General features: G+C 42.8%; 1 protein-coding gene across 3 annotated transcripts; it reads left to right on the top strand.

Moving 5' to 3' along the window:
- The first annotated feature begins 48 nt into the window (after positions 1-48).
- Positions 49-27,665, top strand: ZMPSTE24 (zinc metallopeptidase STE24). 3 transcript variants are annotated; one of them, XM_075114475.1, is made up of 10 exons: positions 49-220; positions 1,801-1,947; positions 9,342-9,428; positions 10,093-10,209; positions 14,348-14,500; positions 19,033-19,174; positions 21,690-21,850; positions 23,308-23,412; positions 25,406-25,549; positions 25,850-27,665. In XM_075114475.1, exons 1-10 carry the CDS (start codon positions 104-106, stop codon positions 26,072-26,074), a joined length of 1,398 nt encoding a protein of 465 aa, XP_074970576.1. In that variant the 5' UTR covers positions 49-103; the 3' UTR covers positions 26,075-27,665. The 3 variants fall into 3 exon arrangements, with proteins under 3 accessions (XP_074970576.1, XP_074970578.1, XP_074970577.1); XM_075114477.1 differs by lacking the exon at positions 14,348-14,500 and having other exon boundaries at positions 56-220; XM_075114476.1 differs by lacking the exon at positions 10,093-10,209 and having other exon boundaries at positions 58-220.
- The last annotated feature ends 289 nt before the right edge of the window (positions 27,666-27,954 follow it).

Raw genomic sequence — 27,954 nt, forward strand, 5'->3', positions numbered from 1 at the left:
CCCCTCCCTCATGGCCCGGCCCCGCCCCTCCCGCGGCTCCTCCGGGCGCCAGGCGGCGCCGCAGCGCAAGCGGCGGAAGGAAGCGCGGGAGCGGCGCGCGGCCATGGCGCTGTCCGGCGATCTCTGGGCAGAGTTGCCGGCCGAGAAGCGCATCTTCTGCTCCGTGTTGCTCTTCTCCTGGGCCGTCTACCTCTGGGAGGCCTTCCTGGCGCACCGGCAGGTCGGCGGGGACTCCGGCGGGGACGGGTGCCACCGGGCGGAGGGCTGTGCGGGTCCGGCCCGGCCTCACGCGGGGGGCGGCGGGGCCGGGGCTGAGCAGCGCGGGGCCGGCCTCGTCCGGGGCTGGCTTGGTCCTGTCCAGGCCGCGGAAGCGGGGCTGGGGCGCGGGGTCGGCCCTGCTCGGCCGCCGCTGGCGGGCTTGGAGGCCGTCTGAGGGAGAAGGGCTTGCTGTCGGTACGACCCGTGCGGGGGCTCGGAGCCGGCGGCGGGGCTCTCGGCGGCTCTGCCGGGTGGGCCCATCCCCGCTCCGGGGCCTGCGCCCGCTCACGCTCGCCCCGGTGTGGACCAAGGCTGGTCTCGCCCCGGCCTCGCCCCCCGGATGACCCGAGGCCCTGTACCCCGTTTGTTTTAGCGGGTGGTGGGGACGCTTGCCGTCACATCAGTGAGGGACGTGAGCTCACAGAAGCATCTGGAAAATGCTGGCACGGTGGGGTAACGTCAGCCCACAGCTCGATCCTCCGTCCCCAGGGCAGGTGAGAGAGCAAGAATGAGAAAACTCATGAGTCGAAGTAAAAACAGTCTAATAAATGAAGAGAAGTGGGAGGACACCCCACAAGTGCCGCAAAGGCAATTGCTTGCCACCTCCAACAAGCAGGCCAATGCCTGCCCAGTAACAGCCACCTTGGAAATCAAACCCTTTCCCCCCCTTTTCTTCTTCCTCTACTTCAGTTTTTATTGCCGAGTATAATGTTACACAACATGGAATATCCCTTTGGTCAGCTCAGGTCAGCCGTCCTGGTGGTGCTGCCCTCTTGCCCACCGCAGCCCGCTCGCTGGGCAAGAGAGCAGCAAAACCTTGGCACTGTTCAGCCAACGCTGCTTGGCCCACAAACGCAACGCATACCACCATACACGCTGCTATGAAAAAACATAACTCCGTCCCAGGCACACCCAGCAAGCTGGGGAGGATGCAACCAGGAGGGCGGGAAGCAACGCTGCAGGCTCTTGTGAGCCATTAGGTCAGCTCAGCCTCTGAGGCTGCAGCCCGAAGTGGCAACGGGTAGGAGCTTTTCCTTTGAGAAGGGATAAATATATCGAAACATGATAAGACTGTGGATGGAATAAGGACTTATAGTCTTTAAAAATTTCTACCTGGTGAGTTCTCTACTGAAAATGAAGTAGCCCCTCACGCAGCCACATCATAGATAGGTTTTTCTGGTGAAGTTGCATGGTTTGGTTGCAAGAATCCGGTGTTTAGTTTCAAACTCCGCTTAGTTGTTATTGTGGTGCAGTAAGTCATATCCTGTGGAAAAATGAGTTTGTGTGATCTTTATATGGTAACTGTATGGGAAATAAATTAATAAGTAGGCAGCTCAGTTGTAACATAATAATTATGCTTCAGTTTTATATTTGGGACTTGATAGACAACAGGAATTTAGGAATATTTGTTATTTGTGGGTTGGTTTGGGGTTTTTTTTCCAGCTTTCTATGGTGGCTTATGGGATCATATTACTTTTAAATCTTATTCATCTCCTTAAAAATATTGGATGTAGACTTTAAGTTTCTTTTTCAATTTTTCAGAGACGGGTGTATAGAACAACAACACATGTACCACAGGAATTAGGGCAGATCATGGATTCAGAAACATTTGAAAAATCTCGTCTGTATCAGCTGGACAAAAGTACTTTCAGCTTCTGGTCAGGCCTGTACTCAGAGGTCGAGGGCACCGTAAGTACCTGAGCTGCTCTAGCATTCATACAGTACTTGTCATATATTTAAACTGTGAAATACTTAGATTCCTAGTGATCCTGTGCAGCTGCGCTGTTGACATTCTGGGACCTTATGTCAAAAACTGAAATTTGGAAGGCCTGGGATTCTGTGTTTCTTGTTTGTGGCTGTATTCACCATAGAAAAAGAAGGAATTATTCAGACAGCACATAATTTCTCTATGCAGTGCTGACTCATCCGGTACAACTACAGTGTGTATTGTATTATTATGTTGTAGTGGCACAGCTGACCTGTTATGGTGTCCACTACCAAATAATTAAGCAACATTAGAATTATTTTAAATTGTTACAAATACAGACCTTTTTCTGTGTTTGGAGGGATGCAACTACTTCTACTTTTAGGTAAAATTTAAGCAGAAAGTAGAAAGAAAATCCCATGAGAACGGGAAGAGTGCCAGTGGATACTTCTAAAGTCTAAACAATTACACTGGGCAAGTCATGTTCACATCTATGAAAAAACAGGGCCATTGACTTGGAACAAAGTATTTACACGTGTGATATACAAACAGTCTTAAAAGAAACCTTTTCTGACTTACTGCTGAAAAGCACTGCTCATTAGTAGCAAAACTGGGTCAAACAGGAATCCTGAAATGCCTTGCAAAGTATACATTGAAAAGTATAGTTACACTATGATCGTCTACTTGGTGAACTTAAGGAAGCAAAAAGGTCAATTATAAAAGATCATTAAAATAGTATTGTAGAATAGTGTGAGTCATGTGGCTGTGTAACTGTGATGCCAAACCAGCACTAAGGAATTGTGACCCCTCTTAACTTTTGCATTTCCTGATTTCTCTTATGGAACCTACCCTGTACATTGTTTCACTCTGTATGAACATCTAAAAATATTGCTACATGTGTGTCAGTACAGCTGTTAGATTGTTCCTGTTGGGCTTTTTGGTACGCTGAGTAGAACTCAAGACGATTATTGTGTGAATTTGAAAAGCTTCTATGTTTTTGACCAACTGTAGAGGCAGTATTTCATTTGAAAAATGAAACTGTCCTCCCAGAGTGGATTAGTGGACAGGGTGAGATGGTAGTACCTAGCAAGTACAAGTCAAAAGGTTCTGAAGCTTCATCTGGATTTCAAGAGCGTTAGCCAAAGCAGCTTCCCGTGTTGTTTTTTTTTTTTTTTAAGGAAAATATGCATGATTGGAATGAGCATCTTTTGCCACTGACTTTAGTGTCCTGCTAAACAAAGACCTGTATCAGCAGTCTGTGCTTATCTTCACCCAGGCCTACTATTGTTATGGTTCTCCACAGCATCCTAGCTGCTAAATTGGAGAGATCTGGGTTTGACAGATGGACTATTAGATGGATGAAGAACTGGCTCGATGGCTGCGTCCAAAGAGTCAATGTCTCAATGTCCAAGTGGAGACCAGTGGTGTCCCTCAAGGGTCCGTACTTGTCAGTACCTTCATCAACAACACACACGGTGGGACTGAGTGCACCCTCACCAAGATGGCACCAAGCTCAGCGGTGCAGTTGATACACAAGGGGGAGGGGATGCTGTATAGGGCAACCTTGGCAGGCTTGAGGAGTGGGCCCACGCAAACATCGTGAAGCTCAACAAGGCCAAGCACAAGGTTGCACCTGGGTCAGGACAATCCCCAGTATCAGTACTGGGGGATGAAGGGACGGAGAGCAGCCCCGTGGAGGAGGAGTTGAGGGCACTGGTGGACAAAAACTTGGAGATGAGCCAGCAATGTATGCTCACCGCCCAGAAAGCCAACATTATCCTGGGCTGCATCACAAGAAGAGTGGCCAGCAGGGTGAGGGGAGGTAGTTCTGTCCCTCTGCTCTACTCTGGTGAGACTCCACCTGCAGTGCTGCATCCAGCTCTGGTGTCACCAGTGCAAGAAGGACATGGACCTGTTGGAGCAGGTCCAGATGAGGCCACAAAAATGATCAGAGGGCTGGGGCACCTCTGCTGTGAGGACAGGCTGAGAGAGTTGGGCTTGTTCAGCCTGGAGAAGAAAAGGCTGCGGGGAGACCTTATGGCCTTTCTGTACTTAAAGGAGGCTTACAAAAAAGGTGGAGAGAGACTATTTACCAAGGCCTGTAGTGACAGGACAAGTTTCAAACTGAAAGAGGATAGGTTTAGATTGGACATAAGGAAGAAATTTTTTGTGATGAGGTTGGTGAGGCACTGGAACAGTTTGCCTGGAGAAGCTGTGGATGCCCCATTGTTGGAAGTGTTGAAGGTCAGGCTGGACGGGGCTCTGAGCAACCTGATCTAATGAAAGATGCCCCTGCCCATGGGAGGGGGGTCGGACCAGACAATCTTTAAAGGGCCCTTTCAACCCAAACCATTCTAGGATTTTGTGATTGTGCCTGTGTAGGAAAAGCACAGCCTTTGCTTTCTCTCATGACCTTTTCTTTCTGTTCTGTCCCTGATACTGTAGTAACAGGTCCACAGTGATTTTAGCAGCTGATGGGTCTGTTAAAGATATTACTGCATCCAGCTATTTTCCACAGCCGAGCAACAAAACCTAGACTATGCTGGAGCTTCCAAAGCAGCAATCAAAACCTGTTACTAAATCAAGCATCTTAACTTATCCGTTGTTCCACTGTTTCAGCTGTGATGGTGATAAACAGCTGGAAAACAGTTGTGTCTCAGACTGCTGCTGCTGTTAGCAAATTCATTGCAGCGCTCTGCTTTTTGTGTTGCAGTGACACTGATGAACAAAAGCCAAGGAAAAAAACATGGAATATGTGAGTTAAAGCTCCTGGCTAATTAGTTGAGCACTGGCCTGAATAAACAGGTCTTGGAGCAGTCAGCTGAGATACTGTATGTCCATATTCTACTGGTATTGTCAGTCATTTTCATCTTCTGAACAAGAAATTGGTGTTCCTACTTGGGCTTGATGGGTTGTGGTGTTGGGAGTCTGGATCCCAGAACTTTGTGAGTTTGGGATTGGGAGTGAGCTGTCCTGGAGGGTTGTAGGCTAATGGGCCTGCACGATATTAGATGTCCAAGCTTTGCCCACATTCACAGATTTGCTGCAGAGGTTGCAGAGCTTTGTGGAAGCAAAGTACTGCAAGTCCAGTAGCTCCTACATCTCACTTCTTCATTATGGTTCTATTAATGTAAGTTTTGCTTAGCTAGAGCTAAATAATCTGCAACCATATAGTATCCCTGATACGCAGTCACCTCGGCAGCAGGGTTTCTTCACTGAGTTCTGTAGATTGTGTTACATTAGCTCTCCTGGTGCTGGGCATTGGCTGGGTACTTCCTTCTATGCAGCGTTGCCATGGACTGTAGAGTTTCCTTAATCTTATATTAAAGTTGCAAACTTTATGTTTGTGGTTGGACACTGAGGTTGCACTTGGGATGATGTAAGGGAAGTGTATCGTAGCCAGCTGTGAGCTTTGGAAGGTCTTCACAGCTAGTCTTCTCTACTGCCCTCGTGCTAAGAATTCCTGTCCTTTAAAATTGTTTTCCTTGTTAAAGCTTATCTTCCTGTCTCCCTGGGAAAGCACACCCTCAGGTTTCTCTATTTTGTTCCTGCAGAGGGAAAATTACACTTGAATGTGAATTCCATGCCCCTCCGCCAATCCATTGTCATGCCAGGACAGGAGGTTTTTTTTGAAAATTGAGAGTTGGAAAACATCCTTATGGTACCTTTTTTGGTATGTTTTAAAGATCAGAAGAAAACCCTGGGTAATAGCACTTTTGCAACTGCAATAACTGATGTAAAAAATAGACGATCCTGGAGGCATATAAAGCTGCTTCTGGTCAGTAATACGCTGAGAAGATAAGACAAGGTTGGAATAAAGTTCAGAGTGGACTTAGCAGCTGGAGCATTTTGAGTGGTAAAGTAGTTGTTACCTTTGGAGCAGTCCAAATCATAGGTATAGAGAACTAGGGTGATTATTTTTTTGAGATAATAGCTTGTGAAATATTGAGAACTTCCAGCTGTGTACCATGGACTTAGCAGAGACACTGAGTGTCCAGCTCACTAATCTTCCATCTGCTGCTGCTCACACCTCTAGACTTGATAAGCATCTTCTTGGATTTTGAGAACTTGTTCTCAGCTGTACTGAAGTCTGCTGGCTTCACTTCAGACTTGAAGAAGAGCTTGTGTTTCCAAAAAAACCTGCTTGCTTGTTCCACTGACTGTGATCAACCTAATGAAAAAAAGACATAACATACAAACCTTTTCCTTCATACCCTCCTGCTGTCGTGGCTGCAGCATATTTCCTAATAGGGAAAATACCTCTGGTCTGAAGGCTGCAGTAATGGCATGGTTGTAATTAAGGCCATTATTGCTCGTTAGATTTCAGACAGCTTCTTTATACATTCTTCATTCCTGAGGGGGACGGTATGAGATTCAACAAGGCCAAGTGCTGGGTCCTGCCCTTGGGTCACACCAACCCCAGGCAGCGCCCCAGGCCTGGGGCAGAGGGGCTAGAAAGTGTCTGGCAGAGAAGGCCCTGGGGGTGCTGGCTGACAGCCGGCTGGCATGAGCCAGCAGTGCCCAGGTGGCCAAGGAGGCCACCAGCCCCCGGGCTTGTGTCAGCACTGGTGTGGCCAGCAGGAGCCGGGCAGGGATGGGGCCCCTGTGCTCGGCCCTGGGGAGGCCCCACCTCGAATGCTGGGCTCAGGTTTGGGCCCCTCGGGACAAGAAGGCCCTTGAGGTGCTGGAGCATGTCCAGAGAAGGGCAGCGGAGCTGGGGCAGGGTCTGGAGCACAAGTGTGCTGGGGGGCGGCTGAGGGAGCTGGGGGGGTTTAGCCTGGAGAAGAGGAGGCTGAGGGGAGCCCTTCTCGCTCTCTGCAGCTGCCTGAGAGGGGCTGGAGTGAGGGGTGGGTTGGTCTCTTCTCCAAGTAACAAGTGACAGGATGAGAGGAAACGACCTCAAGCTGCATCAGGGGAGGTTTAGGTTGGATATTGGGGAAAATTTCTTCACTGAAAGGGTTGTCAAGTGCCTTGGAACAGGCTGCCTGGGGAAGTCTGAGTCACCATGCCTGGGGGTGTTTAAAAGACTAGATGAGGAGTTTAGGGACATGGTTTAGCAGTGGACTTGGCAGTGCTGGGTTAACGGTTGGTCTTGATGGTCTTAAAGTCTTTTCCAACCTAAATGATTCTATGCTACAATCAAGCTTATACCCCTGACATGTGGGGTCCGTGCAGCAGCTTCTCTACCTGCATGTGATGATGAGTTTATTACTCTTTTCTGTGATGTTGAGCTGTGTCTTTCTGTCCTGGGACTATCAGATTCCAGCAGAGCTAAAGTGAGGTGACCCCTACTGTCTGGATTTGCTGTTTCTTTAGAGTGTAAACTGCATCCTTTATTGGCTCGGGGAACTGCCTGAACTTGTGAGAGGCTGTCGCGGCCAAAGTTGGTGAAATTGGATGAGTTTTGCAACATTTTGCTTTTAGTAGGTAGGAGTACGATTCATTAACCTAGCAAGTTAATTGAAGGGGAGATGCTGTGTTAGAATTACTAGCATGCTTTGATTTATTTCAGCCATTAATTATGTGGGTTTCTTTTTAACTAATAAGTAGTATCAACATCATGCTAATAACTATCTGTCATACACAGTTCCCACAATACTACCCGCAGCGTGACAGATTGTTTTTTAATGTGCTTCACTGACGAGATGCCAGGCGGTTACCATATACCACAGTTTATTAGGTTTTACACTGTTCTTAAGCAAGTCGCTTTAATCCATATAGTAAGCTCAATACATAATAAGGCAAAAATTGGTAGAGCAAAAGATATGAAATCGGGGGAAGGGGGATCCAACCTATTCGGTGGTCCAGCAGTTCCCAGCAAGGTCAGAGGTGAATGGGGTCTCAGGCCAGCTGAGAGGGAGCTCCCATGAGTTGCTCCCACTCTCTGATTTTATAGCTGGTGTGAAGCCCTAGTCCCTACATATCTTTGTACCCAGAGTCTTAATCGCCGCAGCACACCCTGCTACAACTTTTGGAGCTGAACAGAGGCTGTTTGGGTGGATAAATGAGGGGAAAGAAGAAGGCAGGCCTCATGGTTCAGCAAAAATGTTCACACTTCTCTAATTAAAAGAGCAACACAACCCTCAAACGTGAGTTGTGCTTGTGATTAGTGTTTAGCTGCGAGTGGGTGACAGCTTCTTGATTTGGTTTAAATACTTGCCTTAGGGTGTTTTGTTAGAAACTGCCCCAGCTCTTGACATAAGTTTAGGTGCAGTTTTCTGGCAGCTGATAAGCAATGTGGGGTGTGGCAGAGGCCTGTTACCGGAATCTGCACAGCTGGGGCTAAGCAAGGGGTGAGTACCAAGTCTTCACCTAGTTCCACCCCTCACCTTGGCCTCATCTTGGCATTCCCCTCTTCATCAGACCCTTGATGTTAGTCCAGTCCCAGGGTCAGGACCCCACACTATCTTTGTTCAGGGACTGGTACTTCAGGCATTTCCAGCTCTGAAACTTACAGGTAGCCTGCAAAGGAGCAACAAGCTTGCTTTGGTCCTTGCCATCTCCTGCTGACCCTCAAAACACACCCTAGGTTATATATAATCACTTAGATTATAATGAGTAAGCCTTTTAAAAATAAGCAAAGAAAAACTAGGTACTGTCCATACTGAAGGCTGCCTGCTTGAAAACTGATTTTTATATATAAAGTGATGCATCACTTTCTAAGAAAGTAAATGTGAAACATTTGGAAGTCAAGCTGTTTAACAAACACTACCAGCCCCTGCCTTGAGGTGCAGTTAGCACTTGCTTCAATACCTCTGTCTCAAGCATTTCTTTGATGATGGTGTGTCCTGAGTAGTCCGTTCCCTGCTCCTTGCAACCTGTGTGGCAGGAGGCATTGCAAGGCAGGCACAAGGAAGAGGGCAGGAAGCTTTCTTAAAATCGTTGAAGCAGCACTAATACTGAAAGTGAAATTACGGCCTTATTCTAAACGCATTTCTCTTGGTGGGGGATGCAAGCAAGACTGTCCTTTTGCAGGCAAGTTGCTGAATCTTGCGTGGCCTTCCTAGAGATGGTAGGTTATACAACCATAGGGCAAATGAGTTTTAAGGTCATCTGAAAAATACACCTTATGTCTGAGCCAATATAGCAGCAAAGTCTACAGTAACAGTACAGGCTTGGAAACATGCTGGTATTTCCGGGGGGGGGGGGGAATAAAAAAATGCTTGACCTGATCTCTACTTCTGTAAAGTACAAATGAACCATTGCCAAATATTCCAGGCTTTCTGTATGCATTGCTGTGATCAGAAGGGGACAAAAAGCCTAATCATAAAACTTTCCTCACTCACCCTTAGCGGATCCTTACCATGCTGACATTTCAGTAGAATAAGGTGAAAATCTGTTTCATATTGCCTCTGTGGTATGTGTTTGTGTTTTCAAGATGATTCTCCTCTGTGGAGGAATTCCTTTTCTTTGGAATCTGTCTGGTCAGATCTCTGGTCGTGCGGGGTTTGGACCAGAATATGAGGTAAGCAGTCTTTAAATTTTAGTGAAAACGTTTGGTCCATGAACTATACTGTAATAATAATTTTTATTTTTAAGCTTGCTTTTATATAAAGTGTGATTTAGCTACAGGTACAATATAGTAAAAGTTACATGTTTTCTGGTGAACTCAATGATGAGTCTGAAAACTGATAACAGTATGTAACTTTTAAATTAGCTTACTAATTAAAATAGCCGTGTATGTTAAAAATATACAAGTCTCAAAGCTACTTGAGTCAAATGAGACAGTGCATTGGGTTTTTGGGGGATTTTTGTTTGGGTGCTGTTTTTTTGCTAATCCCAGATGTGATCTTCCTGCACTGAAAAAGGGTAAGAAATCTGAGGCTACTGCTCATGTTGTCTTTGTGTGGTGGACGAGACATCTACCCAAATTCTTGTCCCAAATCCTTAGTTTTTATTTAAATCTGTTTCATCAGTATATTTTGTTCTTTCTTGAGCATAGTAGGCTATTCCAGTGATCAGTAATTTAATCATCACAAATGTGTTATTTCTATGAATTTATCTGGCTTCATCTTCTAACCAGTTTCAGTTAAACCACTGACATAAAATGCGTTTTTAACACCTGGAATATTAATGCTAGTACAGGTCAGTAAATATCAGATTTTTTTCTTTTTTTTTTTTTTTTTTAGATTGTTCAGTCTTTGCTATTTCTGTTGCTTGCAACACTCTTCAGTGCAGTGACTGGCCTCCCGTGGAGCTTATATAACACATTTGTCATAGAAGAGAAACACGGCTTCAATCAACAGGTATTGTAGGTAGCACTTATACTGTAGGTGTATTCAGTGGGTGCGGTTGATTAGATGGACTGGTATGTCCATATCTGTGCCAAAGATCATTAGTTTTAGGAACATTTCTACTCACACTGTATAAAAATAAGTGCAGTGACAGTTTGACTGTTACAGAAGTAGCCATGCCGTACCAGAATGTCTCTGCGTGAGCCTGTGCCTCTGAGCATAGAGAAGTGTGGAGCAAAGAACATTTCATACCTCAGCTCTTTGTGTTTGGATGGACTGTTCTTTGCCCTTCATATGCCCTTCCTGAGAAGTCTGGAGGCTTGACAGGGGCAGTTCTGATTCGTGGACGCTGAACAGGTGGAACAAAACCAAGAAATTACTTTCCTCATTTTGTTTTGTTTACTAATTTCTTGTATCAGCCTTTACTAAATCAGAATCCAGCTCTTCATTTGTATTTCTGTAAGGTACTCAGTATCAGCCCTGGCTTTCTTAGTTTCTCTCACCAACTTAGTTTAACCTGTTTTAATACCAGTTTTTCATGGGGCCAGATTTTCCTTTTGGGAGAGGACCCTCAGTCTGGTACACCTCGTTAGCCACTTCATGCCAGAGCATGAGACTTGTTTTCTGCTTTTGGACCCAGCTAGTGTTGCTACAGTACTTTCTGTTCCAAGTCTACTAGGAAGTTTGGTTTTTTTCTTTTCTACAGTAGGATGAAATTTGGATGGGTAGCAGATGTGGGATAAAACTGGCTCATTTTAGTAAGGGTAGAGATGCTCTGGTATTTGCCAGTTTCATCTTCCAATTTCTATAGAGGCAGAAATACCTAAAGAAGTGGAATCAGTTTGTTTCTAAACTCATATTCCTGGTAAATTGATAAATTGATGTTTCTTATTCCTTTTTATAAAACAGGTAAGAAAGAAAGTGAGAAAAAAAGCTTTACATGCAGCGATCCTGTTTGCACCCTCTCTCAATCATCTGTAGAACAGAAGTGCGTAGATCCTGACACATCCTGTATAACTTTGATTCATGTCAGTTTAGTAGCATACTATTTTCTTTCCAGGGAAGCCCAGCTGTGAAAATTATTACTGTACAGTTTTTCCTTGAAACTTGCAAGGCTTGTTTGGTTCCTTCCCACCTCCCCGCCTCCTGACCTGCTCCCAGTAGTTGGATACTGTGCCAAAGGCTGGCTCCTGCTCCAATCTCTGGGATGCAGATCTGAAGATTGTTCTAGTTAGTCATAGGCCTTGAGCTTGTGACCAGCTCAGAACTGTTTTTATACTCCATTTAGCTCTCTAGTCTTATAAAAAACACTTGTGCTTCTAAAAACATATTTGTAACCTCTAAGGATCACTTTTTTCTCCTGCCAGCAAGTAAATACTTGTTAGAATGGTGGCACACCTAGCCATTCATATCCCAGGTTGATGCTAAGCCATAGTCCTCGAGATCCCCTTCCCTTTTGCAGACTTTACAGTGAGCACTCTGGCAGGCTAACATCCTGCATCTGTCAAGGGAGGAAGGAATGTCCCCGTGTTTCCAGAGCATGAGTCAAGCAATCTTTTCTTTGGGGAAATATGTATTTGATGTATTTAATTCGTTCTCTGGCTATCACTTCTGGTCTGTAGTCCTGAAAAATTGTAAGGGCTGGCCAAGTCCTAATTCTTGCAATGTGCTTATGCCCTGGTCTAGCCTAAACATCCCTTTTGACATTCAGAATCCTTAAAAATGCATGGAAAGCCATCTTTCACTGCTGACTCATGCCAATCCCAAGGAGTTGTATCAGGCCTACATATTGATTGTCTCTCCTGCCTTAGTCTGGACTAAGTTCCATCCTGGGGCCAGATCTGTAAGCCCTTCTGTCCAGGACACAAAAGTCCAAAGACTGTCAGTATCAGGATTTGTAAAACACTAAATTAGAGCAAACTGGCAGAGTGGCTGATTGATGGAGAGCTTGACTTGATCAGGCCCCACCTTTGTGCAGAAGAAGCAGAGGGTCAAATACTGAACTTAGCATCTCAGGCTTCTTTAAAAAACTGTCCTGAGAGCTTGCAGAATCTGTGTGGTTTCTTTGTATGCTTTAGGGAGGGTAAGGAGGGTTCTGGGTACATCCTGAATGTTTTCTCCTTGGAGTTGTGCTCTCTGGATGCTCTGCTGTTGTCAGTGCAAGCATTGTCTAATCACATGAGACAAGGAACACTTGGCACTGACACCTGTGAGCATTCTTAAGCACTTGACTGAGCTACCTGCAGGATGTCTTTTACAAGTCTTTTTCACCTCAGTGGTCCTCGTGCCAAGAACTAAAGGCTGAGTCCAGCTCCAATCCAGTCTGAGGCACCAAATGTCTTACACAGACAAATCTCCATCTTTCATTCCGGACTGATGGGCTAGGTCCTTTAGTGAATGAGCCAAATTCACACCTGGTACCAGCTCAGACTTTGGAATTTCTAGCAATGATTCTCAAATGATCTCAGATAGACTCCTCCTGAAAATGAGGATCTCTCTTGAAGTCACATCTGCCTTAGACAGCAGGAAACAGGCAGGGCAAAGATGAAAGACGCTCTGTGATTTTATAGCTCTACTCCTCCTAGACTGTGGAGCTGGAAGTAAAGAGACAAAATGAAAACCTGAGCTAAATGGATTGTAGTTGATGTGAAAGCCTGGTGGAAACAGTGCTTGCAGCACACTTCTGTTAGGAGTTCTTCTAGGTTACGCTGACTGTTTCTTCAGCTGTTTACTAAGCTAAAAAATGAAAAACCTGTATAACAGGCCTTTTTCTGGCTGAGTTGAGGAAGTAATAAAGGAGGGACACGCTGTTGTGTACTTTGTTTTCTCTCTCCTGGCTTGTACCAGTTTAAGAGTCTCGACCACACAGAAGCAGTTTTTCCTTTGTCCAGGATGACGCACAGAGTTTCTTTCAAGCTCCTCTGTACCGTTTTCAGGAAAGGAGCACTGCTGAGTGTGAATGAGAGCCACAAGTGTTGCTTTTCTAGTTACACAGCTGTTTAGCTGGAGAAGGTAGACCACGCTACCTGGGAATATTAAAGTCAGGCAAGGAACAGTATCTTCTGGAGTGCTCCTTTTGTGTCGGCATGTTTTATACAATTGTGTTACCGCTAATAGTAGCGGTCGCTTAGTAAGAATATATCAGCAGAGTGGTCGCAGTGTGACCAGAGTGTGTCCACATAGAGAATAGTCCAAAATTGTGGAGTTTTGTCTGATTTGTGCTTCTGACAGTCATGGAACTCTGAGGCATCTACCCAAATTCTTGCACCATATCCTTAAGTTTCTATTTAAATCTGTTTCACTGGTAAGTTTTTCTTTTCAGAGGAGTTCCGTATCTTTAATGTAGTAAGGGGTTTTTAATACGACCTTGTTGGGAAGGATCTTTACATACTAACCCTCTCACTTCTGTGCCTTGCAGGTAGCTGTAAGTACTGAAGTAACAATTCCTGAAAGAGCTAGTTGGGTGTCTAATCATGTTACAGAGTCACTAGATCAGATTCATTCAGGCAGAGGTCTTTGAATTCTCTATTGCTTCTATTAAAGTTATGCTAATTTTAAAACCTGAGATGGCTATATGACTGGTAACTGCACATCAGTGGAAGCTTGGAGTAAAATACCATATATATATCTAAAAATCTTTAATAGGACTTCTGTATATTTCCAGTTAAGACAATCAGCTTAGTGGTAACTGAAAGTTAAGATGAACAGAGGCAACTGTTCAAAGGCAAAATATTTTACAGTAGTTGTATTTCTTTAAGAGTTTCCTATTCTTTAAAAATCTCATAATGTCTAGGATATAGATTGGTAAAGGAATTAAGGGACAGATAAGCTTAAATTTTAATTTCCTTCTTTAAAGAAGGATATATATGCAACACTAAATAAGGGTTTGGGTCAGATCTTACTAAGGAAGAGTGCATCTGCACGGGCTTGGAGTCCGTGTGGATGTAAAGAGCTGCAGCCACCAGGAGAGGAGGCGAAAAGATTCTTCCACCTTCTCTTAACTGACATTCATTTCTTTATCACATTGGTATTGCTGTTTTGTGATTTGTCTTTTTTTGTTTCTGTGCATCCACTGAACGGATTAGTTCATTAACTGCTGTGGCACATCCATATTTACACTGAAAATATCACTGATATCCTTTCTTTACAGACATTGGGATTTTTTTTTAAGGATGCTATCAAGAAGTTTATCGTGACTCAGTGTATTCTGTTGCCAGTGACATCCCTTCTGCTTTACATTATTAAAATAGGGGGAGACTACTTCTTCATCTATGCTTGGCTCTTCACATTAGTTGTTTCCTTGGTGAGTATGAGAACATGTTTGTGTTTTTTCTAAATGTTAGCTTACTTGCATGGCTCAGTGTGCTGAGGTTTAAAAACAACTGAAGGGAAACGGAGAAAAATCTAAATCTCCTGGGAATTTTAGTGTCTACAAACTTTAACAGAGTGTCTCACCCTCAGTGTAGTTGTTCAGGAATAATTGTCCTCATTGATGTGGTATCTCATGAGTTATCTATTTGATACCGGCCTGTCTTCATCAGTAGAAAAATAAACATTCAAAAAGCTTTGGAAGAGACACTGGAAATACAGCACTGTGTGCTGACAGGTTTTCCTTTCTCTTACTTATAGAAAGGGCACAAGGGCAACAGCCAGCAGAATGTTTCCACTGGGCTTTTCTCACAGGCTGTCGAACACCAATTCTCCATTGCATTGCTTTGTATTGAGATGAGTAGCAATCTTCCATTTCTGGTTCTGCTTATATAGCTGCTTTTCTACACTGAGTTGGTAACTGATGTTTTTAGGGCTTGTATTAAAAGGATCTTTTTGTGTACATCTTAAAGATTTGATATTGTCTATTGTTACTCTAAGCTCTGAGGTCTGTATTTGTTTTTTTTCTAGTTCAACATAGTGCTCTACTATCTCTTTGCTCAATATACTAACCATTGCTCACCCAAGGAAGAAATTAAAGAAATACTGTGGTATATATTCATTCATTTTTGGATTAAAAAAACACCTTAGCAAGTAAAAGAATTATTACATTACAGTAATGTAATAAAGCCTGCCGTGCTAGCCTAACAATAAATTTGGGTCAATCAATCCCTAATTGGTGTGTCAAGGTCAGACTTTCTGGTTGGGCTGGAGTGCACCATCAAGAAAATTTTTAGGAATACCTCAGTGGGAAATCATAATTGTTTTCTTTCTTAAGCTTCTCTTTCATGACTTAAGTGTTGTTTTTTTTTTTTTTTCTTTCTTCTCCCCACTGCTTCTCGATTCAGATCACTTTTATAGCTTTTTCTGGACTTCCAATTTGTCAGTTCCCTTTATAAAGCACAGGCGTGGCTGACCACATTTGTACAAAATGTGATTGTAGCGCTGTGTGTGAGGCCGTTGCAATAATGCAGGAAAATCCGATTTCCCACTTAAAAATCCAGCAGCTGCATTGACTTTCTCAGACTTGGCAACGTGGAAGGAACTGTGGCTCAGTTTAAATCAAGACTGCAAAGTCTTTTCATAATCCTGTTTTTATGGGATACAGATCTTGTGATCTGAATTGTACTTGTTGCTTACTTGTGTTTTTGCTTCACCGATGTCTAACATGTAACTGAAGTAAAGCCTGGGTGGATGAGTGGATTTCTGTGTGGCCACTAATTCTGGCGTAGCGCAGTTACCAGTGACGTGTTTCAGAGGAACTCTGTGACAATGGTAGAGATGCAGAAGTGCCCCACTTAGGTAGTAGTCTAGCTTACAATTACTACTTTGAGTTCTTTCAAGCCTTTTGTTGATTGTTGGCTAAATTATACAGTGTTTCCTGTTGTTTTGTTGTGCTGGCTCCTGCTTTCTGTTGTCCAGGCGTCCGAATGCTCTGACATCTTCCCTTTTTATGTCTCTGAACGTGTTCTGAAAAATCATAGCGTTAGGTTAGGTCTCAAAAACGTCAGTTCACGTGTATTGAAATGAATGTTATGGGAAGTTTTGTGCAGACTCTGATCGGTACTTCTCAAAGAATTGTTCTTTATCTTCAAGCTTTGATCAGCATCATTCTCTTAAATCGTAATTTGGCATTTGAGCTACTGCTCTGTCAACCCGAGTGAAGCAGTCCATACTTAGAGATTATTCTAGTGTAGCTTTATTATTTGCAAAATTCGGGAGATACTAGTTCCTTATCTGATACCCAATTCACAGTTTTGCTTCAAATCTGTAAGAGGAAAAACTCACCTACACATCGTAGGTGAGCAGGCACTTCTCTGTTCCAGTGCTGGGGACACGGGGGATAGCTCTGCCAAACACAGGTCCACCTTTGCATTAAAATTCACCAGTTTTTATACACTTTTTCTGTCAAGTCACTATTACATGAATTGTTTAACTATGTTCGCTATTAAATTTAACCTTCACATTGATTGGTTTCTTTGATCATATAACCTCATCAATATTCATATCCCAAAATAACCATTCATCACCTCTACTAATGTCCACTAATTGGAATTCTTGATATTCAAGTCAAGATGGGAAGGGTAAGGGGATTTCCAAGCAGCATCACTGGTGCATAACAGGTTTCTACAGCAAGTTTCCTTGGTTTCACAAGACTTAACAAACGTAATAACTAATAAATACAGTTCTAAAGTTACAGGGTTCAAACAAAACCCCTCCATTCAATTCTTCATTGTTTCATCCAGTTTCTATTAGTTTGTTAATACAAAACTGTAACTACCTAGTGAGGTTTCTATGGTTACAAGTTTCAAAATACACAATATTCTAACATTTCTACTATAATCAAATCTGGTGATTTTTTGCAACAGTTTGTCTTTAGTCTTAAAGCCTTTAAAGACTTGCTTTTTCATAGAAGGATTAAGCTAAACTTTTAAAAGATTTGATAGTTTCAGGATTGAAAAGAAGATACAGGATTTTCTGAAATGGCCTGCCTTCATTTGTACACCAAAAGTGAAAGTTTTTTTTCGTTAGCTTCCTTCACTGACTGCTTTTATTCTTGCCATCTTTTCTTTAAAACATATATTGTAAAAAAAAAAGGTTGTATGATCTCATAACTTTCTGAATGTCTATTGTATAGTCTTTATCAAGCAAGTTTAGCAGAAAGAAGAGATGCAGGTGAGTAATACCTAACACTAAATGTCACCCTGAAATACTCAGCTGATACCACATTTCTTTCTCTGTCAATATAACAAACTACTGTTTTATTTTTGCTTTGCCTGCCCCTTCCAATTGAGCTGTCCATGTAGATTTTTTCCCTGAGATTTTACAAGTACTTTAGAAACTGATAAAGCAGGGGTTGGCCTACCTCTTACGCAACAAAAGCTAGAAAATAAAATGTTTTGTGTTAGAGCTACAGGCTTCTGTGCTGAAAAATTATGTAGTAAGAGGGAGTGGCTCACGGTTTTTACCTTTTCTTTTTCTTTCCCCCCTCTTCTGTTCCCCACCCCCCCACCCTAGGATTAAGCGCATTCCCAGACAATTACTGCTTTTCAGGTGTCTTGCAATGTCACCGCCACTTCACAGGGTGTTGATCAGGGTTTGAGGCCTTAAAGTGTGGGTTTGAACAGTCTTTGACATGCCAAATAACCTTAAGATGTGTTAGATTTACCCTTTAGAGTGCGGTTTAGGGAAAAATTCCAGTTGTAATCACATTCTATAACTCTCTAATCATAGTTAGAGTTGTATCCTTCTACCAGTGTGTTACGCCTGCTGATAGCAAGGGATTACACAAAGATCAGAGATAAAAACTTAAAATCAGTCCACACACACTATGTGGTCTGAAACAGGCAGCTGATTCCTGCTCTATAAAATACCCTCCTACAAGTGCTGCAAAATATCTGCAGAGGTTTAAAACCTCGTCCTAATAGTTACAATAACGAAAATAACATTCTCTAGTGGTGTTTCATATTGGTGCCCTCACTTGCTGTCACTTTGGAAAAGTCACTTTCCCTGGTTTTACATTTCATTGGACTTCTTCAACAGTGCAGATGCTTTCAAAAGTCAGGGTACTTGGTTTCAGTGTAAAAAAAACTGTCAAGATTACTTTGAAGGTAATGTTGATGCCCATTTGCCTCTTGTGTCCTGTTCCTTTTTCGCTAACCAGAGTTTAAACTTTTCTCCAGCCCTTTTATTTAAAATTAATAAATAAAAATCACTTTGAAGGTCCAGTGTTTGAGGGAAGGGAGTTCAGCTTTCCTTCCCATCACAGTGTTATTCCTGTCCTGGCTTTCTCATCTGCTGCCAGTTTGAAGAGGTGCAGGTGCATTGGGAACTGGCTGTTAGTCATTGTGGACCAGAGGCCTCAGGCAGTTCCTTAGCCCTGCATACAACTGGGAGAAGGGCAGTAAAATAGGGGATGTGGAATTTCTTGCCTCTCCTGGACCGTGGCGTTGCAAGTTTGCAGGAATTTGAAAAAGTGGGACTATTTCCTGTTCAGCCGGCTCTGCTGCTCATCATGAAACACTTCAGAGCTTTCCAGCATTGGTGAGATGGGTGGGTGTGACAGCCTGTCACTGATAGGACCGCTGCTCCCAGCTGCCATAGTGGCTTTGCCATCTTTGGAAACTGTCAGAGCAAAAGAACTGCTTACACTAATTCTGCTGAGGACTGTAGATTGTAGATTAACCTGCCCCCACCCCCATTGAGCTGTCAGCAGCCTAGTGGTTGTCTTCAGAGCTGGGATGACCCATAGGGCGCCTCACTACACAGCGCGCTTTGTACAGGACTCTGCTTTATCCAGTGTGTTTTTCTGAAATTGTGCCCTCTCTTTGCACTTATTCATGCTCCAGCTTTAGTAATGAACACACATTTGTATGTCTTGTTTTTAATATCTGTATGTGTTTGCAGGTGCTTGTTACGATCTATGCAGACTATATTGCGCCTTTGTTCGATAAATTCATTCCACTTCCTGAGGGAGAGCTCAAGCAACAAATTGAAACAATGGCAAAGAGCATCGACTTCCCATTGACTAAGGTGTATGTTGTCGAAGGTGAGATTTCTTTTTTAATAAAAAGACTTTGTAATTGATTGTGGATGCTGTAGTAGGGCAGTTGCTTATATTCATCAGCCATTGTAATTCTTGTCAATGTCTGTAACATTTTCCTTTTTATGCTTTGGGGTCAGAAAAGTGAAGCTGGATGTACAGCCTCAGCTCAGCAACTCGTTGGAAGCATTGCCTTTGCTCTGTGGAATGGAAATGCATAACAGAGTCAGAAATGGAAGCAGCAATCAGGATTCTAATTTTAGAACTTTAAGCCAGAGGGAAAAGGGGTTTTTTGGTTTGTTTTTCTTTATCGTTTCTAGTCTCAGTTTAGCATTAATTGTCTCAAAGTCCTTAGTGAAACAGTTGAAAAAGTTACGTACGTTAACAACACCTATTCCTTCTTAGAGTGTTCACATGGATGGTTTCTTATGGTATGGCTGGATGGACTCGTACCTTCTACTTGACACTGTAATTTTTTAACTTTCTAGTAATTTCTCACCCTCTTTTCTTAGGTCATGGAATATAACATGGAGCGTGCCAGCTGCCATGTCACTGCCTCTCCACTTCCGTGTTCATGGAGCACTTTACTGTTTGACATTTCCACTGTTACTCATTTTGCTCCTTTCCCAAATTTTATTCTGGCTTTGTTCCCCACCTCTGAAGATCGGAGGTGGTTTTAGTGCCTTGGTGAAAGCAGTATGAGGTGGCATAAAAAGCTGAAATGGTAGAATTTTGCTGAAAAAGAGGACAATAAAGGCTTTATCTAGCCAGGAAGCTGTTGCTTTCAAAACTTTGGGCTGGCCAAATCCAGCCATGGCTCTGCCTCAGTGCAGCCAAGTTGGGTATTAGGAAAAGGTTCTTCCCCCCGAGGGTGGTGGAGCCTTGGAACAGGCTCCCCAGGGAGGCATCACGGCACCAGCCTGGCGATGTTCCAGAAGCACTTGGACAAGGTCCTCAGAGACATGGTGTGAATTTGGGACTGTCCTGTGCAGGGACAGGAGTTGGACTTGCTGGTCATTGTGGGTCTCTTCCAGCTTAGGACGTTCTATGTTTTTATGATTCTACTACTACTGATATAACTGGGGCCAAGAAACTCCCCTCTTCCCTAGCAAAGGTGAAGCTTTTCAAGCTTGAGAGTTAGTACAGGGGCTTGCCAAATAGGTAAGTTTTTCCCATATTGATTGCTGGCTGTATCCTAGCTTTTAAGCATGGTGAAAGTCCTGTGAGCCAATTGTTGGTACTCTGGCACCTGTGTAGTGTAGTACTACTCTTCTGTACCATTTTCTTTTCTGATAACCCTGAAAGTGTTGAGCCAGCACCATTCCCTTCTGACATGGGGGACTGGATGTGTGAACATCTTTTTGCCAGTGTTTTTCTGCACTTTGTTTTGGCTGTTTCCACTCCAGAGCTGACTTCTTAGTAACATGTGCAACCAAGTCATTTAATTTCAGGGTTCATTCTGTAACAGGCAGATTACAAAGGCTCCCTCTCTACCAACACTTAGTGGAGGATGAAGTTTTTTATGGTACACAGGTGAAAGGGAACATTGCTACACTGTGCCTGCTCAGATTTCTTCACTGAGAAGGGACTGGATGCTGAGCCTTTGTACTCTGACCAGCATCTTCCTCTGTTGATCTGTCTTGGTTTGGTGCTGAAGGTTACCACGATGATACCATGGGCTGAGTTGCAATGGAACAGTGGATATTTTGTGCCCTAAGGAGTTGATGCAGCTCATACGTTTATAGTGAGAGTTGAAGGCAAACATCTTTGACTTGGTGTCTTACATTTTGCTGCAAAAACCAGAGCAATCCACCTCTTCTCTCACAGAGACCTCTTTAAGTCCTGATGTTGCAACAGCTCCTGTCCATAGGAAACACCAGGCAAAGTTTAACATCTGCTTTGACCTAGACAGCTTTTTAACCAACTGAAACAGTCCATGTTCCATGGAAAGAGGTGAGTTTCTTGGCTCCAAGTATATTGATACCAGAAACAGTCCATGGTTCACCTGATGTAGTTAAAAGTAGCTGTAAAAAATCACCTATTTCAAACAAAATAATTTTGAGGGGCTGCCAGAAGACTGTAGTTTATCTCTTTGTCTTCTCCTTACCTGTTTTGAATCATCTTTGCTGGCACACTGAAGGAATTGTAAGCATACTTGTCACAGGTCCTGTGCCAGGCAGCACGTGTTCTGCGCAGAATGCTCTTTCTACTCTGAACCTGTAATTGCAATAGAAATTGCTTTCCTTCTGGATATTGGATCTTCACATGACTGCTCTTATGTTTTCAGTCATCCTAGTGATTCCATGTTACGGATGAAAAAATGATTTCTCTGTTGGAGTCAGTAAATGAGGTCATCATTACTTAGATAATTTTAAAATATACTTCAGCCTGCAAACTCAGTTGCTTGAATTTGTCTACCATTCATTTGGGGACTTAGAATTCCTTTGGAAGAATCTGTTCTGTGTCTTCAGTGAATGGGATTATTCAGATCGTGGTCTGTAATGTAAATTTTCTCCATCAGGTTCTAAGCGTTCTTCTCATAGCAATGCTTATTTCTATGGATTCTTCAAGAATAAGCGGATAGTACTCTTCGACACCCTACTGGAAGATTATTCGGCATTGAACAAAGAGGCAGCAGAAGGAGAAGGTGGAGAGAATGAAGAGACAAAGTCTAAAACCAAAGTGAGTTCATCTCTGTTTTTCATCATGTTATTTACATTAATTTCTTGGTGAGAGATTCCCATGTGTTTTCTGAAAGTATTTTAAAGTCCCTGAATGAGATGCTAAAACCCAAAACCTAATGATTTCAATACCAAAGTATCCCTGAGCTGCTGATTGGAATTTCTGGGGCCGTGTGAGTGGTGCGGAGGGCAGCAAAGAGACCGTAGAAATCCACAGGGGCTTTAGCGAAATATTGGTTCCCTGCAAGTGAAAAATAGGCCTTCCTTGTAGCTGTTTGAATAAGGGACCTGTCCAGGTTTTTAGCTCATGTTCCTTCTCTGGGACTACCACACCGCAGCTCCCCTTTGAAGGAAGTGCTTTTGACTATCAGTGTGTCATTTGTGTGCCTCTTACTGCACACAAGAATTTTGGTGCAAGAGGGACACACACGTACATATTCCACATGTGCATCCTCCCCTGCCCTGGTCAAAAGCATTGTCCTTTGCATTATGAGCAGCTGCATGTGATGACTCTGCTGGAACAGCTTTTGTGGCTTCAGGAGAGTGTAGGGGTGGTTAAAACTGATGGCATACTTTCTGAAGAGCCTGAAAGAGTAATTCTGAGAAGGCCTGAGAAGACCTTTTGGTTAGGCCAAAGTACAACTGGACAACAGTTCAGTTCCACTTCTGTTTCTTGTAATCGTGTCAGTGGTAGAATTCTTTTAATCCACGGTTGGTATGGCGTACTGCAGAAGCGGGTGATGAGAGGAATCAATAGAATCAGAGGAGGGGATTTTGAGCCCGCCTGCACTGAAAACTTCAGAGAGCCTTCTCTAGGCATAATGGAGAACAATTTGTTCTATTTCAACACGTTCTTCAGCTATGTTCTCAGAGCAGAAGTCCACACGCTTGCTTCTGACTTGCTAATGTACCTTTGAAGGTGCAGATGTCCCTCTTTCCTGATGATGGCTTTAAGGCGTGTCATAGCATTTGTTGTGGAGGACAGGGATGTTGTCATTTGTTTTTAAAGGAACAGTAGTGCCTTGGGAGGGAGGCTACATGTTGAGTGTTGAAGGAAGATACTTTGCTCTCAATTCTCCATTAAAAGTCTGTGGCTCTGAATGTCTGTTTCCATTGTAATGGGTTTTCTTGAGTAAAGAAACAGGATGATGAGATGGTAGGAGAGAGTTTGGCAAATCTTCCAGCATTCTTCCAGGTTTCCATAGGCATGTCTGCATGCATAGAAATAAGAGAACACCACCTCATGGTAGAAATCTTTTTGAACTTGAAATATGGGGGGTTTGTGAGTACCTTCTTGAAAATGATCAGTAAGAAATTATATGTGTGTATCTGCAGCTGGAAGGGAATGGCCTGATCTAGGAACACTTAAGTGACTTAGGAAAAACCAAACTAAGTAATAAATCTATTCAGTTGTTTTCAGTCATACCTGATATTACTTCTGCTTTGTTATTCCCTCAGAATAAGAAACAAGGATGTAAAAATGAAGAAGTTCTGGCTGTTCTTGGTCATGAACTGGGTCACTGGAAACTAGGTCACACTGTCAAAAATATTATCATCAGCCAGGTGAGTTATGATAAACTGGTCGTTTTCCTAGAGCGTTCTGTAATTATTGCTGTTTCCAAATGCCTGCTTCCAGATTTGTCAGTGTGCATTCATGCAATATCCTTCTTCTCTACGACAGAAAGTTGGTTTGTTTTTTTCCTTTGCTGTATCTACAGTGAACATGCAGTAGCCTTTCAGTCCCCTCCTTGCTTAATCTGGTTGGTAGAAAGCATATAAGAACTCGTGTCTGCTGCCATTTTAATCCATCTCAGCAGCCTTCTGAAGCTGGGATTCATTTTTCTTGCTCTGTAACACTTGTTCCTTGTCTGTTTGAATCTCCCCTCTGAAGGTCTCTTTCCACCCCTGTGCCAGGGATAGGATCGGATGTATCCTGTCACCCAGGCTACATTTTTTCAGGTGTTTGGCATTGTCTCTGAGAAAGCTGTGTCTGAGAGTTTCTATCAGTCTTGTTCCTTGGAGGGCTGAGAAGCGAGATGTGGCTGAGCATTATGAAATCTGACACAGGAGGGCATTCTTATTTATACTGTATTCTCATACCTTGTGCATTGATTATCGGTAAATACCTTTGTTGTGCATTCTTGGTGCATGCCCAAATGGGGGTGAACACTGAAGCAACCTCTAGAAATTGCCCAACCTGCAGTTGAAGAAAAGGAGCCTGATGGTCTGTTACACATACATATGCCTCTGGTATATTCATACAAGTGAATACAATGTATACACATTGTATATGTATATTGTACAAAGTATATTAATATACATATTCATACAAGTGAATTCCTCCCCCAAACCTCCTACTTCAAATCTTTATTTTCAAGGCACAGCTATGTACCTTCTGTTAAATTACTATCAACAGTCTGCTGTATGCTTTGGTGTAGATCTGTCTTGTTCTAGGTGTCACTCACCCTTCTTTTCTCTGAGTTCCCAGCCTTTACTTTTTTTTGTTTCTCTTGCCTGCCATCCTATGACCTTCTGTAACTGGATCATGTCTGTTCTAAGATGTGTGCATCCTTCCAGGAATGCTGTTCTGTTCTTTTTCTAAGTCTATTCACATGCTTTTCTGGCTGTAAATATCACCATCAAGGTCTTGTTTAAGAAAACATGTGTTTTTCCATTTCCATACTGGATTTTTCTTATCCATGCAACTGAACACTTCAGTGAGGTCCTCCTCACTTTCTGCGTTAAGGCAATTACCTTCCAGCTTCTGACATCAGGGTTGATCCCTATTAACTAGCAACTATTACGATGCTTTTGACACTCTGCTAACTCATGTAACTTTTGTCTTTGGATCCACTTTCTAGATAGTATTTTTGCTGTAATATGTAGATTAACTTCACTTCCAGAAATTCACAAATTCTTCTGCAATGTCTTCTACTTTTTCTGTTGATTCTTTTTCTGTCACAGCCATCCCTCTTTTTTCTGTTCCATGTGTTTCAATAAAAAACAGTATTCTGGCTCCTTCCACATTACTCTAAAAAGACCAAACAGCCACTGGAATGGATCAAAAAGGTCCTAATCGCCTTCTCTAGAAAACTCGGTAAGGCATGGACCTGCCTCTTGCCTCTGAAAAGCCAGGCAAGAACAAGTGCTTGTACACAGTGATGCCTGGCTGAGATGGAAGCACAGGTTGTGTCCAGAAATAGAGCTATGGCACATGGTGTTGGCTTTAAACTTTTTGGAACCTATGCTTAAATCCAAAGAGATGGATTCTGCCCTGTACTCCCTCCTCACTTACCTTGTCGTCTTGCCTTGTCATCTTCCTTCACTACTCAGACTTTCTTTTTTTAGTTCACTGACAGAAAACGGTGTTTCTTTACTGCATGCATCTACAGAAAGCAGGTAAATGCCAGCTGTTTGTCCCTCTATGTTAGTTCTAAAGCAATCTATTTGGGTTTTTTCAGTGGTATTTCTATGCAAGTCTGTAATATGAGTAGGCCATGTTTTAGACTTGGATGAAAAACTCGTCTTAATCGAGAATGTTGTTTCCTTTCTCCAGATTAATTCCTTCCTCTGCTTCTTCTTGTTTGCTGTGTTAATTGGTCGAAAAGAACTCTTCGCTGCATTTGGTTTCTATGACACCCAGCCTACCCTGATAGGCTTGATGATTATCTTCCAGTTCATTTTTTCACCTTACAATGAGGTAAATTGTTTTTAAGACATAGATGCTGAAGTATCATCCTATTTAAATAATTACTGTGACTGGGGGGGGAAGTTTGAAGTTTCTAGGGGCTCTATCTGGTATCTCATTTTAGTAAGTAAGCGTAGTGCTGGGCAAGACTCCCAGTTTCAGGTATGGCCCGACTAAACCTCAGCCAGATCATTCGGCAGCCACAGTGGTGTGTGGGTTGTGGGAAGGAGGTGCAGTAGTACTTACTGCTACTGTAAGGAACTTGCAGATAGCTGAATTTTAAAGTAATCCTTAATATATTTCTCTCCACAGGTTCTCTCATTTTGTTTGACTGTATTAAGCCGACAGTTTGAGTTTCAAGCAGATGCATTTGCCAAGGAACTTGGGAAGGCTAAAGACCTATACTCTGCTTTGATCAAGCTAAACAAAGATAATTTAGGATTCCCTGTTTCTGACTGGATCTTTTCAATGTGGCATTACTCCCATCCGCCCCTTTTAGAAAGACTTCAGGCCTTGAAAGATGCAAAGCAAGAGTGACAGGAATCCTTGGTTCAGAGACAGCGCTTCCATCTCGGAAGCAAAGTTCAGAGCTGCTTTTTAATTTCTTTTTAAAAATGGATAATGCCAATTAAGTGCAATGGTAACAGCACCACAGATCTGAGAATCCTGAAACAGGTATTAAATTATAAATGACTTTTTTTAACAGAAACAAAACTGTGGAAGTTAATGTAGGAAAAGTACTGGGTGAAGACCTTCCCCCACACACGCTGGCTTTTATATCCATATCATAGTATAGCCTTGTAAAGGGAGGAAAACAAAAGGATAGACTTCAGAGCACCTGTTTCTTCAGTTTGTGTATGCCTTGAACATTGCTTTTGGTCATTTTCCCATTCTCAGTGTTCTGTGAACCTTCCCAGTCTCAACCCTCTTCATAATGAAGAAGGTTTGAGTGACTTGATTTCTTGTATAATAATGCTTGTACTTGCTGGTCACTGTTCTGTGTTTTAAAAAGCTAAATGCAAGTACAGGCCTTTCTCCTTGATTCATGTCTGTCATAACTGAAAACGCTACTTAGTAAAACCTCCTTTCTCTGAAGTGTGGGAAGAAGGATGCATTACAGCTGAGGAAATGTACCACGGCTTCCCTGAAAATGAGCACTAGTTGGTATTTAGTAGCAGTATAGTGGATTAGGGTCCTTCTCCTCTCCGCTGTGCTGCTGGGGATGTGGGAGGATGTTATGGAGAACCAGAATAGGACACACATGTTAGAGGCAGTTGCTAATTCTCTGTTCTTTTCCCTTTTGCCTGTGAGCAGAATGGATAACAGCTTTTCCACACCTCAGTTCCTCCCTTTCTGTTGTCCTTTGCCTAAGTTTTTTGCATATATGGAAGTGTCCGGTTGCTCAGACGGTGTATCAGAGCTGAACTTTCATTCTGAGGGGGTTTGTCCTCCACTCCCTGAAGGGTTTTCCATTGATATGAATCCAGCTGAAAGAGCAGTATTGGAACGCTTAGAAAATACGCCTTGTCATTGTTCTGATATAAATAACCCAAGAGACAGTTTGTTCATATAGGTTAGCGAAGGAGAAGGTGAATAGTTGTGGAAATGGCTTCTGCACTGATTCTCTCAGACCTTTCTGATGAAAGGTGGAATCAAAGTTGCTTCTGTTGAAATAAAGATAACAGTTAAATATAAGTTTGTATGTGCCATACAGATGTTTGGACCAGACTGAATGGACATTCTTCATGTAAAATTCAGATTTTATATTTGCAGTAAATTAAAGTTCTGCTCAGCTCTGTACAAAGAAAGACATCGAAGCAAATTCTCAGTGTTTCAGACGTCAGAGTATTCTCAGAGACTTTACTGTTAGCTTAAATCTGCTTTTCTGATGGTAGGGAAAATGACTTACAAAGCTGATGAGCACGATGATGTCTCAGGTGCAACAAGACACAAGATGTTGCTGGAAGCCCTTCGTATGCCTTATTTCTAAGTGTGTTTATACCCTAGCGAATAAGAAGCCGAACTATAGATATGGACTTAGGAGACAGTTTTACAAATAGGGGGAGCCTATGTTTGTCATGTTAATTGCATTTAATAAATGGCCCTTAAATAAAAAGATTAACTTGAATCTGTCAATTCAGAAGAGTAAATGCATCAGGTTTTGAGTTTGAGATGTTGGTTGGTATAAATCTATGGAAAACATGTTAAATGTGCTCCAAGAAAACCTTTTGTTTCACCCATTAGGTAAAACTTACCCACAAAATGCATTTTTTATTACATTTCAGAAATTTGGCTAAACACAAACAAAAGGAGAGTAAAGTGGGATAATGAAGGAAATGCCGGTTTCTATGGAAATATGAAATACTTGAAATACGTAGGCTTATAGGCGAAGATAGCGCGGCTGTGGCAATTGCCTG

This window comes from Phalacrocorax aristotelis, chromosome 20 (genome assembly GCF_949628215.1).
Source record: "Phalacrocorax aristotelis chromosome 20, bGulAri2.1, whole genome shotgun sequence".
Classification (NCBI taxonomy): domain Eukaryota; kingdom Metazoa; phylum Chordata; class Aves; order Suliformes; family Phalacrocoracidae; genus Phalacrocorax; species Phalacrocorax aristotelis.